This window comes from Tetrao urogallus (genome assembly GCF_951394365.1).
Source record: "Tetrao urogallus genome assembly, chromosome: 6".
NCBI classification, from domain to species: Eukaryota; Metazoa; Chordata; class Aves; order Galliformes; family Phasianidae; genus Tetrao; species Tetrao urogallus.
In genome coordinates, this window is record NC_136819.1 from 58,493,397 (window position 1) to 58,509,863 (window position 16,467).

The 16,467-nt window shown below is 50.4% G+C and overlaps 1 protein-coding gene across 1 annotated transcript in view; it reads right to left on the reverse strand.

The window, feature by feature from the left end:
• Nucleotides 1-13,942: 13,942 nt before the first annotated feature.
• DDHD1 (DDHD domain containing 1) overlaps nucleotides 13,943-16,467 on the reverse strand; it is a gene marked incomplete at both ends in the record, with an annotated part of 61,492 nt that continues 58,967 nt past the window's right edge. The window contains one exon of the mRNA XM_079536926.1: nucleotides 13,943-14,124. Within this exon, the coding sequence (XP_079393052.1) occupies nucleotides 13,943-14,124 (182 nt within the window). The remainder of the gene's footprint in view (nucleotides 14,125-16,467) is intronic.

Sequence of the window (16,467 nt, forward strand, 5' to 3'; positions counted from 1 at the left end):
GCAAAGACAAAAGCCTCACCTTGGCGTCGTGGTTCGTGGAGCCGAGGCCGGGCGATGCGCTGCCGCCCTCCATCCCGACCGCCCGAGAGCTTAGGAAATGGGAACTGGTTGAACAGAGAGCCTGAGCCGGCACAAATACTGAAAAAAAACCCCTATTATCCGCTTCCTGCAGCTCTCCACCCAATGATACATGCGTCCCGCCGAGGCAACCCGGCTTCCTGACCATCCGTCATGTGTGGAGGGAGCAGGATGGAGGGCAGGATGTGGCTGGCAGTGGCACCGTGTCCCATGAAAGCCATTCCATTGCCTTGGGGATGGCACTGTCCTCAGCTTCCTGCGTGCCCATCCTATATGGCTCCGGAGATGAATAATTGGTAGGACAACAAAAACCTCATGGTGAGGATGATGGGGTCCCACCACTTCTTCCCTTTTGCTGTTATGATGGGATCCCCTCTCCTATAAGCGTTGAGGTTTAGCACACAAAGAGCGTGGAGAACTCAAGCTAGCATGGCAGATGGTTGGACCAGGTGATCTCAGAGATCTTTTCCAACGTTAATCCAACTCAATTCTTCCCTGGGCATCGCTCCTGGCCAGCAGAACCCCATTTCTGCTTCCAAACCTGGGAGCTGGAGCCCAGCTTGCAGGGTGCCAGCAGGGGAACACCAGCCCTTAACAGCAGAGCTCTCAGATCCTATCTCAGTGCTGTTCCAGTGCCAAACAATAGGGCCATACACTGAAAGGGTTACTCTGTGCTCCAGCCTTTTGGCCGAGCTTCCCAGCTGATGCAATGCATCGCAGCCCTGCTGCGGCCGCCTTGTTTCACTACAGCTGACTGCTGCTGGTTTCTCCTGCCCTGAGCACCTCTTGCTGCTCCTTTTCCCTGCTCTCAGGGTGTCGGTGGCCGGCAGACGCCGTCCCCAGGGTCCCCATGCCATGCCGTGGGTGTGCGCGGAGGCGGGCGGCCACATCACCAATGTGCTGCCGAGATTTGGGGCAAGGTCAGAAAGGCACGGCGTGGGCTCATGCGTCAGAAGCAGCCAAGCATCCCCGGCTCTTCCCACTGTTTGCCAGAGCTCCGTGCTCCCTCCATGCAGCCATAGCCAAATAAGGTGCCGGAGCGCACGGCCGCTTCCATCGGGACGGAGGTGATGCCCAGCAGCCCGCTGCTGTCCTTCTGCCTTTCCCAAGAAACGAGTCAATGGATATCGGGATGAAGTTGCCTTTGTTAAACCCATTTTGCCTTTTGTTTTTTTTTTTTTTTTTAGAACGTATTTTTAATTTTATTTCATTTTTAATGTTTAACTCCGTGCAGTCAGCTCGCTTTCCCACCTCGCTGCAGCGGAGCCGGTCAGACTGGCTCCCTCCAGGATGACCGAAATCTAAACTCTGAGCTCCACCGGGTGATGGGAGCAGGAGGAGGAGAAAAGGAGAAGCATTTACTGGCGTTTCCTCCTTGCCCACCTGGGCAGTCTCCCCGTGCATCCCCATCTCCTTCAGCCTTTTGGATGTAGCCAAGGTTCTTTCCCACACGTGGCCATTTCCGAGCAGAGACAAGGTCACACTCCTGGCAAGGGAAGTGCGTTGGGTAGCTCTGCTTCCTGGTTTATTCCCAGCCACATTCATTCTTTCCTGGCTTTGCCATTTCGGAAATGTTCACGTGAAGCAGCTTTTTCATTTTTCTGAATGTATATCGGAGTGATGGAGCTGTGTCACAGCTACATGTTGTACATAAGGAACCAACAGGTGGTGTAGGCACTGAGTTTGTCAGCATCCCAGTGATAAAAGCATGGAACATTTCTGCGTTGGAGAGAATGGATGAAACACTGGAGAAGTGGAAGCTCAGTCTTTTTAGAGTGAATCCTAGACTCATACAATGTGTTGGGCTGGAAGGAACCTCAAAAACCATCTGGTTCCACCCCTGCTGTGGGTTGGGTGCCTCCAGCTCAGGCTGCCCATGGCCCATCCGTGGCCTCGAGCACCTCCTGGGATGGGGCACCATCCTGGGATGGGGCAATGAGAGAATCGTTGTAGCACTCTTGTGACCTTGCCAAGATGAATCAGCATCTCCATACCTCTCCCACATTCATACAACTTTATTTCCTTGAGGAGACAGCTCCATCCAGGTGGGACTTGTAGGTCTGCAGACTCATGTCCTCGTGTCTTCAGGATGGGCCATTCGTCCTTCCAAGGGAAATGTGTGATCCTGGTGCCAAGGCTTGTTTAGTAGAGGGCTGTTAGAGTTAGGGTAGGATGGTTAGGTTGTGGTTGGACTCGATGATCTTTAAGGTCTTTTCCAACCTGAGCAATTCTATGATTCTAAGTGATTATAAGATTATATTCTTGCTGAAACCAGGTGCTGGAAGAGCCTCCTGTCTTAGTGGGGACACGTGGCCAGATCTGCCCTCCTGATGGCTGAGGATGCTGAGACAGTCATAGCCATCGGTGTGGTCCTTTGTGCCCAAAGGCTACAAAACTCATCCCTGAGGCTAGAATATATCCTAGCTTGCATGAAATAGCTGCTCCCACAGAAGAGGCAGAGCAAGCACCTCCCTCAAGCCAAGCCAAGGGTTCATCACCCCAAACTGCTGAGCATCACCCGGTGCCCTGCTGCACCCCTGCTCAAACCACAACCTCTCTGCAGGGCTCTTCCTTCTCTCTTCCTTTCCAGGAGCTGCAGGCACTTCAGTTCCCAAAATCCCGGGTGGGGATTTTTACTTCCCAGCCTCAATCCTCCGCACTCAGCAGTTTGCAGCAGTAACCCCGCTCTCTCCTTCCCGACCTGTGTCAGGCATGAGTTTCCTGTTGACATTAATCCCTCGACCGCCGTTTATCTTCTGAGCTTTTTCGATCCCGCCGTCACATCCTTCTGATGTTCCAGCTGCTCCTGCTGCCTGTCGCTTCCCTGGGCCCAGAAAGGAGGGAGTTTGCCCCGAATCGTCATCCAGATGACCCCAATGGTCATTATATGTAGATGTTCCTGGAGCAGGCTCTGACCTCCAGATGAGCTGGAGCGGGCTGTTAGCAGAAAGCTTGGGTGCTTGGGATGGAGAATTGGGTGAAACCTGGTAAATTCTGCCCTAATTAATTCACCCTATGGCTGAAAATGCCCCTTCCCTGCTGCCACAGAGTGCACCATGAAGGTCAGTGCAACTCATTTTGGCAAATGCTGTTTCCAGAAGGAGATCCAAGAATCCAAGCAGTTTGTAGAGCTTCTTGGCTAGAGGTGACTTTGCAAAGTGCTTTCCTGCTTTGCACTTGCCCAAGAGAAAGGGAGTAACTCTAGCCCAGATGTTCTCCCCTAATCCACATCCAACCACTTTCTATTGTCCCTCTGATTTTTGGAGCTTTTGTCACACCCCTTCTGGCTTCTCTCCACCTCCAGAAGGCTCCCATTCATTTGGCACAAAGCATTGCCCTGAGGCTGAGTTCCTGCCGTGGGGCAGAGGCCCTGCTGGGCTCTGTTTGGGTTGGAGAACCCAAATGTGCCACAAATGCTCCATCAGCAGCCCCAAAGCCGGCGGCTGTTGGGTGCCATGAGGAACACCTGGCATTCAAGAAGAACAAATGAGGATCACAAATAATTCATCTGATGGCTCCGAGACCATTATCTACAGAGCTGGCCAGAGAGTGCAGAGCATCCATTTGCATGGCTTTTGGATGCAGCAAGGGGGGGAGGGACGGGGAATATTCCCTGAATCACACCATGAATGATTCTTAGCTGCTGTTTGGGCCCTTCCAGGGCGGTTATTAGGATGAGAAGTTGAGCTGCGGGAAAACGCACCCCGTACATCTCCATCTGTGTGCTTTCAAGCTGCAGCCCCACGCCCTGCCCTGCATTTCCCGTTATCTCTGCAGCCCCAGCTCTCCCCTCCCCAACGGCCCTATGAAACTGGCTTTGTGCCCACGGGTTTTTCCTCTGGGGTTGCAGGGAGCAGCCAGGCTGAGCTCACCCTGTGTGCTGTGTTTGGGGATCCACAGCTGGAGCATCCCTGCTCTGTGTCTGTATGGAGTGGTTGGGAATCGACTGGAGCAAATCAGCAGCAAAACCCAACAGGAACAACGCCGTGTCCTGCTCCATCTAATGTTTCACACAAGCAGATTGATAAAATCCCCTCATCCTGGATGGTGAGTTTCCCAGGGCACCGCTTGACCCCACAGCGTTGCAAAAATCCCCCAAATCCAACCAGGATTGGAAACATAGCTGCGGGAACTGGCTGGATGATGGGGATGGGGGATCACTGAGATGGTTTTCCCATTGCAGAAACGCAGTCTGGGTATTGGAGTGCTCCATTCTGGGCTGCAGCCCCAAAAAGATGTTCTGGAAATGGAGTTTTGCTTCACCTCCCATGGTCCCAGCTACAATAGCAACAGCTCAGGGAAATCCATCCCCCTGAGGATGCTGAGAGCAAACATCCATTGCTCAAAGAGGAATAAAGGACCTGGAGCCAGGCATGCCACAGCAGCACAGTGAGCAGGGAGTTGCTGAAAAGCCCCACAGGTCAGGCAAGTAGAGCAGTAGGCCTGTAATTCCAGCTGGCCCTATAAATCACATCTTGCCCATAAATCCCATCCCCACCTGGGAAGCTCTGCAAAGCTGGCAAATGCGGGAGGGAGAGGAGGAAGAGGAGGAGGATGAAGATGAAGGCACTGAGGATGGAGCTGATGGGGTTTGGCCACCAATGGGGTTTGGCTGCCCTTGTTCACATGCTGCTGGAGAAGAAACAGCCTCGAGTGAGTGCTCTTATCACAGCACGTCGTCACAGAGCTGCAAAATCAGAGCTGATAACAGGTATGGGAGAGAAGACACCAACACCACGTGGGCACCGAGGCACTCGTGCCACCCTGATGGAGCCCCGATGGTGCTGCTTCACCCTGCAGGAGTCACCCCAGTTTGCCCCTGAGCCCATGCTGTGGGCACATGGGGAGCAACCAGCATGTGAGAGCTCCAGCTGGGCATCCCTAAGTGTCCCCACGGCATCTGCATTGCTGCAGTGAGCAGCGGCCAAGCTCCGGAGGTGGATGATGCCAATGCTGGTGGTTCTGTGCTGGCTGGCATCAGTCCTCACTGGAGAGGTGAGCGCTGAGCAGGCAGTGTTGCAGCTAATGCTGGAGAAACAGAGGCAGAGCTGATCTGGGTGGTGTAATAAGGCGGGTGTGATTGAATCAGATGGACTCTGCAGAGCAGCAGGAGGGCTGGAGCGTGTGGGGAGCTCAGTGGGAATGGGCACATGGGGACATCTGGGAGTTGTAGAGTCATAGGATGGAGTGGGTAGGAGGGGACCTCACAGCCCCCCCCCAGCCCTATCCCTGCTGTGGGCTGCGTGCCCCCCAGCTCAGGCTGCCCAGGGCCCATCCATGATCACGGGCACCTCCAGGGATGGGGCACCTGCAGCTTCTTTGGATGACCTGTGCCAGGGCCACACTGTCCCTGTAAAGTAAAAAATTTCCTCCCCAGAACATCCCCCAAAGCTCACCAAAACACAGAACTGGGAGCTCCTAGGAGGTATGTAATCCATGAGGGAGGCTTGGAGGAATTTGGGCTGTTTGCCCTAGAGAAAAAGAGCAGTGATAACATCTGCAGGCAGATAATAGAGGGTTTGCCCAAAGCAGGAGGGATAAAGGGGTGGAAAATGCTCAGTTCCACAACAGAGAAGCAAAAAGCGATGGGGAGATCTGCTAGAGAGGGATTCAGGTGAGCCCTCAGGGGAGGCTGGAGAAGGAATAACCCAATCAGAAGATCATTTGCTCTCCACACAGCTGTGGTGCCCCATCCTTGCAGGTGTCTGAAGCCATGGATGGGCCCTGGGCAGCCTGAGCTGGGGGGCACCCAGGCCATGGCAGGGATGGGGCTGGGGGAGCAGCGGGAGGCGAGCAGCTCTGCAGCGTGCCAGGATGCACAGCACAGAACGATCTTCCCAGGACCTCGTTTATTTTCCCATCCACAAGGAAACATGGAAATGGAGAGGAGCTGAGACCTATTTTGGCTGCCCGATGTGCTTTTTCCTCCCTGGGGGTTTGTAAGCGAGATCCTGTGAAGCCATTGCTGTTTATCCTGGGCTTGCAGCCTCTAGCTCTTTATTTTGCTTGCTTTTAAATAACACCAACATCGGGCTCCATTAGGTTCTCTGAGAGATTCTTTTTCAAGGCAGAGCCCAGAAGATCTGGCTGTCACAATGTTTTATCCAAGCACAAATGCCCCATCCCTCCTATTGGGACCACAGTGTTGCCATCATTTCTTTGCTTTGCTTCAGGCAGTGGAGCTGCTGCCAGATGAGCACATGGGTTACAGCAATGTGTTCCTTGCAGGGAAAGCCTTCGCCTCCGCAGCGATGGCAGCACCCAGCCAGGAAAAATAGCAATAGGAAAGAATAAGGAAAAGAAAAATGACGGCAAGAAACCAAAGTTCATCAAATCCTATGGAAAGGAGATGGAAGAGTCACTGCTGGGTGTCCAAGGAGAGCTCACTGGTACCATGTGGAAAACCAAGAAGGGTTGGTCATTGGCAATGTCCCCTTCTCATAAGGGATCTGGTATGGACATGGCATCCAAGAGCAAATGCCTTCCTTTCATAGAATCATTAAGGAGAAAGAAAAAGAAAAGCAAAAAGCAAAATTCTTCTTTGCAGAATAGCCGCTCCACAGAACGTGGGTGACATTTCCAGCAGGGCAAGGCATGCTCCACGGTCATGTCCCAGCTAATACAAGAGAGAGATGGGCTTGTTTCCAAGCACTCTGGCCTGGGGCCAGCTGCTTAACTCTTGGCATCTCAGTTCCTCAGCTGGAAGCAGGACGGCTGTTCTGCATGGCCTCTCCTGAGCTGTTCAGGCGTGGGGAGGTGAGGATGGGACACACTGCAGCCCCAGCACTGCAGGATGGTTGGAGTAGGGATCACAGGACGGGGCTGCAATGCAAGCAGTGTGCAAAAGCCCCCACAGCATGGCTGTCAGAACCCAGCTCCTGTGCTCAAAGCTTGTTTTTCTGCAAGGTTGGGCTTATTGTTGGGTGGATACATGGTCTGCTTCATGGGGAGCTGCTCCATCCTGGCACTCGGAGTTGCCCACTGCCCCCATCCTACTCTATGATTCTGTAGAATTCCATAGATTCCTGCTTATTCTGTGATTCCACGATCCTTTGATTCCACCATGCTATGACATGCAGCTCATGGGCAGCTCCAGCTCTGCTCCCCAGGACCCATCCAGGGGATTTTGGAGCTGGTGGAGACGATTCACAGAGAGCATCGCAAACTGCAAAACCGTATGTCAGGAAGGAGGCAGCAAGCATCCTAACCAGAAACATATTTGGGGAGTGAGTCAGTGGGGGGGGGGGCGGGGGAAGCAAAAAGAAAGTTGCGCCCTTTTGCTTGATGAAAAAAGCACATGGCAACAGCCAGCGATGTGAGCAACATTCCCCGCTCCGACAGCAGTGCCAGAAAGCAAAATCATGACTCAACCTTTGCGTTTCATCCAAATCTAAAGAGAAATCTCGCTCAGGAGGGGGCAGCCAGCGATGTAGTGTGTTAATTAACTAAATGGTTCAGGAGGACGAAGTCATTTTGCAGAAGTTCGTAGGCTCATTTGGAAGCTCTGCTTCAAAACACTGCTTCGAGTGTGGAGAAACAAGTGGGATACACAAATCTGTGCACGCATGCTTTTCACAGAGCCCACAGACCAGACCTGCAAGGACCTCAATGCTTCATGCAGCAACATCTTGCATCCAGAAGTGCTTCACTAAGACCACGAACACATCACTGTAACTCACGAATCCGAGAGGGCTGAGAATGCCATTGTGATGATGAAATACAGCCGGCGATTGGCAAGGCGTTCACTGCAGCATCCCTGCACCGGACAGTGGCAAGCACCCAGCACTGATGTCCTGGGAGCTGTGATTGCAGATGTCAGAAATGCAATGTTGGGTCAGCGACCATGGAAAGCAAGCACTAATTCCCCTGGTGAACAGATGTGGGCTGCAGCACACAGGTTGCTTTCGTGACAGCACAGCACGCAGCTTTGGGAGGAATGGCTCTGCCCTCTTCCTTTTTTTTTCTGCAGCCTTCCCCGCCCTCCCTTCCCCTGCTGATTTTTAATAATTCTGTTTATAGGAAAATGTTATAAAATAAGGCTTGCATGCAAGGGGCAGTCTGGTAAGCATACAGGAGAAACCCCAAGGAGTGCATCAAGAGGCAGAGCCGTCCCATCCCACTGCGACACGCTTTGTTAACAGAAAACATTTGGCTGTTGTTTCAGCATGAGCCCTTCTTGCAAAGAACACACACACACCTGAACACGAGTGCTGTGAAGCAGCAACGAGACACAGCGCTGGTACCCCTTGGTGGGAGCAGCTGGAGCTGAGCAGTGCTGGTCTGGGGCTGAGCCATCCTCCTTAGCAAGGAAGTCTCACCATGTCTGTACTGAGAGAATCGTATCGTGGAATCACAGCGTGGTTGGGTTGAGTTGGGTCCCCCCAAACCCCCCTGCTGTGGGCTGGGTGCCCCCACCAGGCTGCCCAAGGCTCCATCCATGGTCCTGGGCCACCCACAGCTGTTGGGAAGCATCCTGCCCAGCTTGGCTCCCAGCAATGAAGCCCTGCAAATCCCCATGTTGCACTGCAGCCCCATGGGCATCGCCGCCCTGTGCCCACTTCCACCAGCCCACCCAACCCATCCTCTTCAATCATTCACAGTTCTCTTTTCCACTGTGGAAACTCACTTCCGGGAGCACAAACGTGGAGAACGCATTGTGGAACATGTGGTCCATTGGCTTCATTGCCAAGAGTGTCAGAGGCTGCCCAGAGAGCTGTGGGTGCTCTCTAAGACCTCCAAGATCAGCCCTAACCCAGCCCCACCATGCCCACTGACCATATTCTGGAACACTCCAGGGACGGTGACTCCACCACTCCCTGTGCTTTGCTGGCAAATCAGAGGGCAAAAGTCTGGATTCATAAGGAACTGGATAAGATGAAGTCATTTCTACTTCAAACAGCTATTACTAATTCAAAACCTATGCTGAAAGAGACTTCTTACAAACTACAGAAAGTAGTTAAAACCCCCAAACTAGATACTTTAGCGCAAACAAACTTGACATTTTGTTTTAAACTGGAGGCCAAGAATCCTCTTTATCAAACGGCACAGTGAAATGTCAAGACCCTTCAAGAGGCTGCTCTTCAACTGCAAACTATGGCATTGCTCTGGGATGTGATACAGACTTTGAAAGAAACTGAAAGAGCCGTGAAAGCAAGAACAACAAAGCAGGTGTGGGGTCTGCAGAGCTCGGGGCAGGGAGGTTTGAACATCACCTCTCCCACCTCCACACTTAGGATCAACGAGGCATGGAAAACCATGGCACCATGTTTGCTGTGCACTCAGTGACTTCTCGCACCCAAAGAGAAAGGATGCAGCTGAGGGCTGCTGCAGGGAGATGGGGCATCTTCAGTGGAAGGGCTGAGAGTGGAATTTGTTTTCTAATGGGACCAGAGAGCACTGACCTCTAGGGTGATCTAGAAGCTCAACAGCCAGGCATATTGGGGCTTTTCCTATTCCTTGGAGACACTGAATGTGCACACTCAAATCATCCATGTTGGATGGAGCTCTGGGCCTGATCTGGTGGGGGGCAGCCAGCCCATGGCAGAGGTGGGACTGGGGAGCTGGGAGGTCCCTTCCAACCCAACCCATTCCATAACTCCGTGGCAGGAGCTTGAAAATAGGCGGGCTTTGAGGTCCCTTCCAACCCAACCATTCTAGGATTTTATCATCCTGGAGGATGAATGCATCCATGTGGGCTGAGCTGACACTGAGCTCTAGGAGAAGTCTCCTGGATCACGACAGCAAAACGTCTCTTGGATTTCAAATGGGTTGCAGGGCTTCAACTTGTACGTCTTGAGAATGCACAGACTGTGCTGCAACAAGCAAACTTCAATGCCAGCAAACTGAATTCAAAGCAGAAATTAGATCAGAAATCTTCAGAAGAGGTTTGAGATAATGGGCAGTAGGGAAGTGGTACTGAAACGTACCTGGGGAAGAGGGAGGGAAAAATAAACCTGGACAAAGTTTGCCTTTTTGGAAAATGCTTATTAAGTGCAGGCAAAATGCAGAGTTTAATACAAATGTCAGGCTGATAAACCAGAAAATGGGACTGTTGCATGGATGGCAATCTGGGGGACAGACTTTCTAGTGGGGTCTGTTGTGATAGGACAAGAGGAAATAGTTTCAAACTAAAGTAGGGGAGAGTTAGATTGGATATAAGGAAGAAGTTATTTATACCACAGATGGTGAGCACAGCACAGGTTGACCAGAGAGGTGGTGATGCCCCATCTCTGGAGAAACCCAGGGTCAGGGGATGGGCTGTGAGCACTGATGGAGCTGTAGGTGTCCCTGTGCACTGCAGGGAGTGGAGCCAGAGGGCTTTGAAGGGCCCCTTCCAACTCCAATCACTCTGTGATTCGATGAAAATCAGCGAAGACATCAGAGAGGGACTCTGAGGCAGAAACCTCAACTCCAAGCCAACAACAGAAAAATAGGAAAGGGAATGACATTTGAAATAAACTCGTGGGGCAGAGGGCACACAAATGTACATTAACTATCTAACCGCAAACAGTTGACATAGTGATGAATGAAGTAAAAGAAATCAATTCCCAACCATTCAGCTCGAGGCACAGCCAGCTCTGCATGAGTGGTGTGGGAAAGGAGCAGCAGAACAAACAGAATCGTGCAGGAGGTGGCAACCAGGTGGAATACAGACATGAGAATGGACACTTCTTTCTGATCAGCCTCAGACTGATAAGGAGCTGAAATAATTGCAGGTGTCCAGCTGGGCTGTCACCAAAAAATAAAGCAGCAGCAGAATGCAAGCATGGAATCACAGAATCATTAGGGCTGGAAAACACCTCCAAGATCCCCAAGCCCAACCCCAGCCCACCCCACCATCCCACTGCCCACGTCCCTCAGTGCCACATCTCCACTGAACACCTCCAGGGATGGTGACCCCACCACTGCTGGGCAGCTGTGCCACTGCACAGAAGAGGTTGTTCCTAATATCCAACCTGAACTTCACCTGGCACAACTTGAGGCCATCACCTCTCGCCCTGTTGCTGGTCACCGAGCAGCTATGACGGAAGAATTAGGAGCAAAGGGATGAAATTCAGTAAAATAATTTAAAAAATTGAAAGAGGTTATTTGCAAAATGACCTCGTATTAAAAAAGACAGCCAAGCAGTGAGCATCAAATTTGGACAAGGACGAGTGCAGGAAAACAGCTGAGGATCGGTCAGGAGACGACAGCAAGGCGGTTCATTGCCCTTATCTTGGGTTCTCAAGAAAAACCACCCGCCAACACAGCTTGTAAGGCTAAACATCACTCTGCGAATGAAAACAAGTCGGTCATTGGAAGCCAGCACATTCCAGCTCTATATTCTGCGGCAGGCCATCTGACCAGAAAGTTTTAAGCGTGAAATTTAGAATCCAGCGTGCAGTGATGGGGCTCTGCTCGAGGCTGTGCTGTGCTGCAGACATGGGGCAGCCCTTTTTTTGTCAGATGGCTTTAAAGTGCCGTTATCAAAGAGCAAATCATCTTTGCAAGAGGGGAAGAGAGGTTTTTTGAGAATTAGAAAGATGAAAATCAGCCTATAACACGCATCGTACGCTTGTATGCGCTTTAGAATAAACCTCCGTTTAATTCCTCAGGCGCGTCGTCTTTGTCACAATGTTAGGAATGCTTCTCAAGTGCTGGACCAGAATTGGCTCCATGAGAGCAGGACGAAGGCAAGGCGATGCTCAGCTCCTGCCCCTCTCCCTGCTTGCCCCAGAGGTACACAGGAGGTACACCAGGATCCCAGCCCTTATATGGAGCGCGCTCCGCAGGCTCCAGCACGTCCCGGTGCGGGGAAAAGAGCCATCCCATAAATCTGAAACATGTTCTGGACAACGGCAGAGTTTACGCAGACCACAAGAATTGTAGGAATTAACCCCCTCTGCTCGCAGGGCTGAAAACAAGATCTCGTGGAGATGCAGAGCTGGAAAGGGACGGCGCAGCTGTGACACCATCCAACCCCGAGCGCAAACAGGGCGCATTCGGAAATGTTTTGCATGTTTCCAAATATAAAAGGGGATTCTCCTTTTATGTTCAAGTTCTCCTAATTAAGAAGGGTTGACTGAACAAGGAAAGCAGCCGCAAAAACAAAAGCCTGTTTTCTGGAGGTGTCAAACTGCCCTCCGCTTAAAGGGCAGACCTGAATTTTTAATGATTACTCATCAACCAAGGTGAACTTGCCAGGCATGAGTTACATTCACTGAGGCCAAAAGGATTTAATAGCCAGAGTTCCACAGACCCAATGTCTTGCTGCATTTATAGCAGCACCGTTCCCATCATCTTCTGCCCTTCCCCCCCCACCTCCCATTCCTCCCTTTACCCCCTCTGCACTGTTTATCCCTTTGTAATTGCTGCTAAATCCCTAACCACAACACACAGCCTCACGCCCCGTTCCTCCCCCATTGCACCACAGCTCGGGCACAAACAAGAGCCCAAGCAGCAGCACTGCTGCCCTCCCCCTCCCAAACTCCAGGAGGGAAGGATGCTGGTTGGGGCTGCTGGTTCCACATCTGTTTACATTGAGAACGCGGCTATCTGCTGACACCACGGCCTCATCCTTTGCAAAGGAAAGCTGAGATTCTGCAGCTTCTAAACATGCCATACAGACCACAGATACCCGAGCCAGAGGCAGTGCAGAGGCTGTGGATCTGGCACTTTGCTCTAGAGCTGTGCATGGCTTCAGATCCCAGCAGTGACCTTGTAGTGTTTCATTGGGAGACATTTCCTTTCATCACAACACGTCCCTGTTGGAGGCTCCTGAATTAGTTTCAGATGCAAATCCAGTCTAAGTTCTGGTATCCTCAGGTCTCACCAAGTTTATATACTGCTGCTCTCCTTCCTCTTGACGGCTCCTTGCATGTCTATATACACAAATATATGTTTCCATACAGAAACACACATATATTCACTCTACTCATGGCAAAGGCACCCTCTACACACTGAGGTCAAAGCCTTCATACGTTTCAGAGACACGTGGGACCTGGCCAAGCAATGACTCACCTTTGAGAAGAAGGTGATTAACGTCATTTGTGTGAAACCACAAATATTTATTTTAATGAAAAAATACTTAAAGTGTGCCACAGTGTCCATATATTCATCTGAATAGTAGTACAAAGATATGCATTTCTGAGAAAAAGTCTTAACGCTGTAGAAAATAAACGTGGTTCTTAAATTATGTCAAAAGAAACCAGTAAAAAAGTAATGATTTATACACTGGGATAAAATGAAACGGAGATAATAAATTATAATTACAGTATTTCAGATCCTCGTGGTGCTTTTCAGCGTTGGTTTCTCCACGTGCCACGCAGAACACGGCCCAGCAGCCAGCCCTCAGAATGGTACTGTGGGTAACAGGATGTGGAGCTGAACAGATCCTAGAGAAACGACACCACCGTTCGTTACTGACTGACACACACGACATTGGAACATGGCAGTTTTAGGTTTGTAAGTAACACATACTTCGTTAATGGAAATTAATTTCGCTTTTTTTTTTTTTTTTTTTTTTTTAAATCAACTCCTCTTTTTATACTTTAATGAACTGAACAGCAATTATGGTCATCAACAAGAATGTCACCCGAGCACAATGCACGATGGTGCGTAAGTGGTGCTGCACGTTGCGTCGTCTCTTTATGCAAAGTCAACAGGAATTTGGAACAACTTCAGGTCTGATTAAGCACTGCAAAACGTTTGAAACTATAAAGTGCTTTTCCATACAAATCGTTTTTGCTCCTTAGAAACAGGAAAAAACCCAAACATGCACTTAAACCTGAAACCTCCATGCCATACATACTGCGGTTTAACATCTGTTTTGTGCCATTGGTTTTCAGATTTCCTTTCCCATCCCTCCCAACCCCCAGTCAAAAATTCAGATAGCGTCCAAATTGGATTTGTCAGTATCGTCCTGGTCGTGTTTGTACATGAAGGTGAGGAGGAAAAGAGCAATATCCAGAGATGACCAATAGGCAGTGTGCGACGTGACTGCAGACCAGTATCTGCTCTCCACCAGACCTTCCCTGAGCTCGAAATCAATCCTGTGCTCCAGTTCCACTAGAAATTGGAGAAGAAGGAGAAATGCTGTTAGAACTGTGTGTCAGTGGAAGGAAAAGAAATCCTTGCTTATTTGTCTGCCACCTTTACGTTCTGATTCTGCAGAAACCAAACCTAAAGCTTGAAAAGAGCTGGTATATATATATATTGAAGTAACTGTACATAATCTTTGTATGCTGATTATAGAAATATATCTATGCTCCTAACTGCACAGAAATACCCAGGAGATGCTGAGATCCCGTCAGCAAACTCTGTCAGGAGGGAGATGCTCAGAGCCTGCAGCAATGAAGGGATCTGTTGTACCTCTGGCAGCCGAATCCCCATTCAGACTACATGCAGCACGACGTGCTTTCAGAAAACCATAGCTCTTTTTGATTTTCAGATTATTCCAAATACGTTTCAGCAGTTATCTTTTCATTGTAATGGCTGCTTTGATTAATACCACATTCAGAGCAATTCCTACTGCGCGTTTCACTGGGATGGTTGACCTATTGCGAAGGCACTCCAGCGGTTAGAAAATCTCTGCAAGGAGCAACAGAATGAAAAGGACAAAACTAAAAGCCTGCTTAGCTACAAAAGCCAAAACCCCATATTGAGTAAAAAATGCAGCCATTTATCATAGGCAATTTCAAGGAATTTTAATTCTTGGCTGGGAGAGAGCATAAATGGAGCATCACAACAAGCGCTGCCTCCGCGGTCATGGCGCAGCAGCACGGGGGAGTGACAGCCCTTCGTCTCTCACAGCGGCGTTTCGCTGCTTTCCAAACACAGCAAGGAAAGGGAGTCGGAGCCTCTGCATACCAGGAGACAACCACAGTCATTTCCACTGAGATGCATGCATTCAGAACCAGTCGCTCTGCAGCAAAAACACCCCGACCAACCCCGTCTCTGTTACAGAAGCTTGGGAGGAAGCCAAACCCCACTGCAAGCCGTGCGGCCACTCTCTCGGAAGCAGACACTCTGGCCATGGATTGCATCACTCTGCCCACAGATTCGTGGCCTCTGCTCCAAGTTCTCCTCCTATAGACGGGATTTCACAGAATCACAGAATGGCCAAGGTTGGAAGGGACCTCAAGGATCACGAAGCTCCAAATCCCCCGCCACAGGCAGGGCTACCAACCTCTATGTTTCATAGCAGCCCAGGCTGCCCAGGGCCCCATCCAACCTGGCCTTCAACACCTCCAGGAATGGACAGGGCATCACAGCCTCTCTGGGCAGCTGTTCCAGCACCTCACCACTCTCACAGCACACAACTTCCCCCTGACATCCTTCCTCAACCTTCCCTCCCTCAACTTCCAGCCATTTCCCCTTGTCCCGCTGTTATCTCCCCTTTCCAATAGTTGATTTCCCTCGTCTGCAGGCTCCCTTTAGGTACTGCAGGCTGCACTGAGGTCACCCCGCAGCCTTCTTTCCTCCATGCTGAACAAGCCCAGCTTCCTCAGCCTATCTTCATGGGGAGATGCTGCAGCCTCCTGCTCATTTTTGTGGCTCCTCTGGACCCTCTCCAACAGCTCTCTGTCTTTCCCATATTGGGGGCTTCAGACCTGCACACAGCACTGCAGATGCGATTTCTGCAAAGAGGGATGTGGGAATTGTGCAGGAGACCTCAACATGCCACCATGCAAAGGGACCTCATCAAGAGCTCCACAGTGCTGGCTGTCACACCACTCCATTTCCCTGAAGTTCAAAACCAACTCTCTGTCCGCAGCAGTGACTCAGGCAGGTTATCTGCTGGAAGTGGCAGCAATCAACAGACTGCAATGCATCATGTGAATGCAATCACAAGATACAACAGTGCTAATGCTTGTGACTGCTTAGATTGCAAAAGCCCCGCCTTGCGATGAGAAGTTTAAAAATAAAGTATGAATGTCTGTAAAGGAAGTATATGTACTTTTAAAAAAATAACCCAGCTGCTAAAATTGCACTCTGTGCTCTGGGGGGTTCAGAGCAGGACAAGGACAGCCTCTGTTTCCAGCCATACCTGCATTTAAATAGGGATTGCTTCAGAACTGCAAATGTATGGGCAAATTTACATAAATCCATTTCATTACAGAGGCTGAAATTCTTGAAGCAATCATTTTGCTTTCCCTAGAGATAGTCTAGGAACTACTGATGGACAGGTCCCGTTTGCTAAAACTCACACACACATAGATGTGTGTGAGCATATGTGACAGGCACAAATACACAGATAAATGTTTTTTAAGAGGACAAAAAAAAAAGATAACAGGGAGAACAAAGTCAGTAATTGTGCAGCCTTCAAAGAATTGCAGAATGGCTGAGGCTGGAAGGGACCTCTAGAGCTGACGTGGTCCACTGCCCTGCTCAAGCAGGGATAGCCAGAGC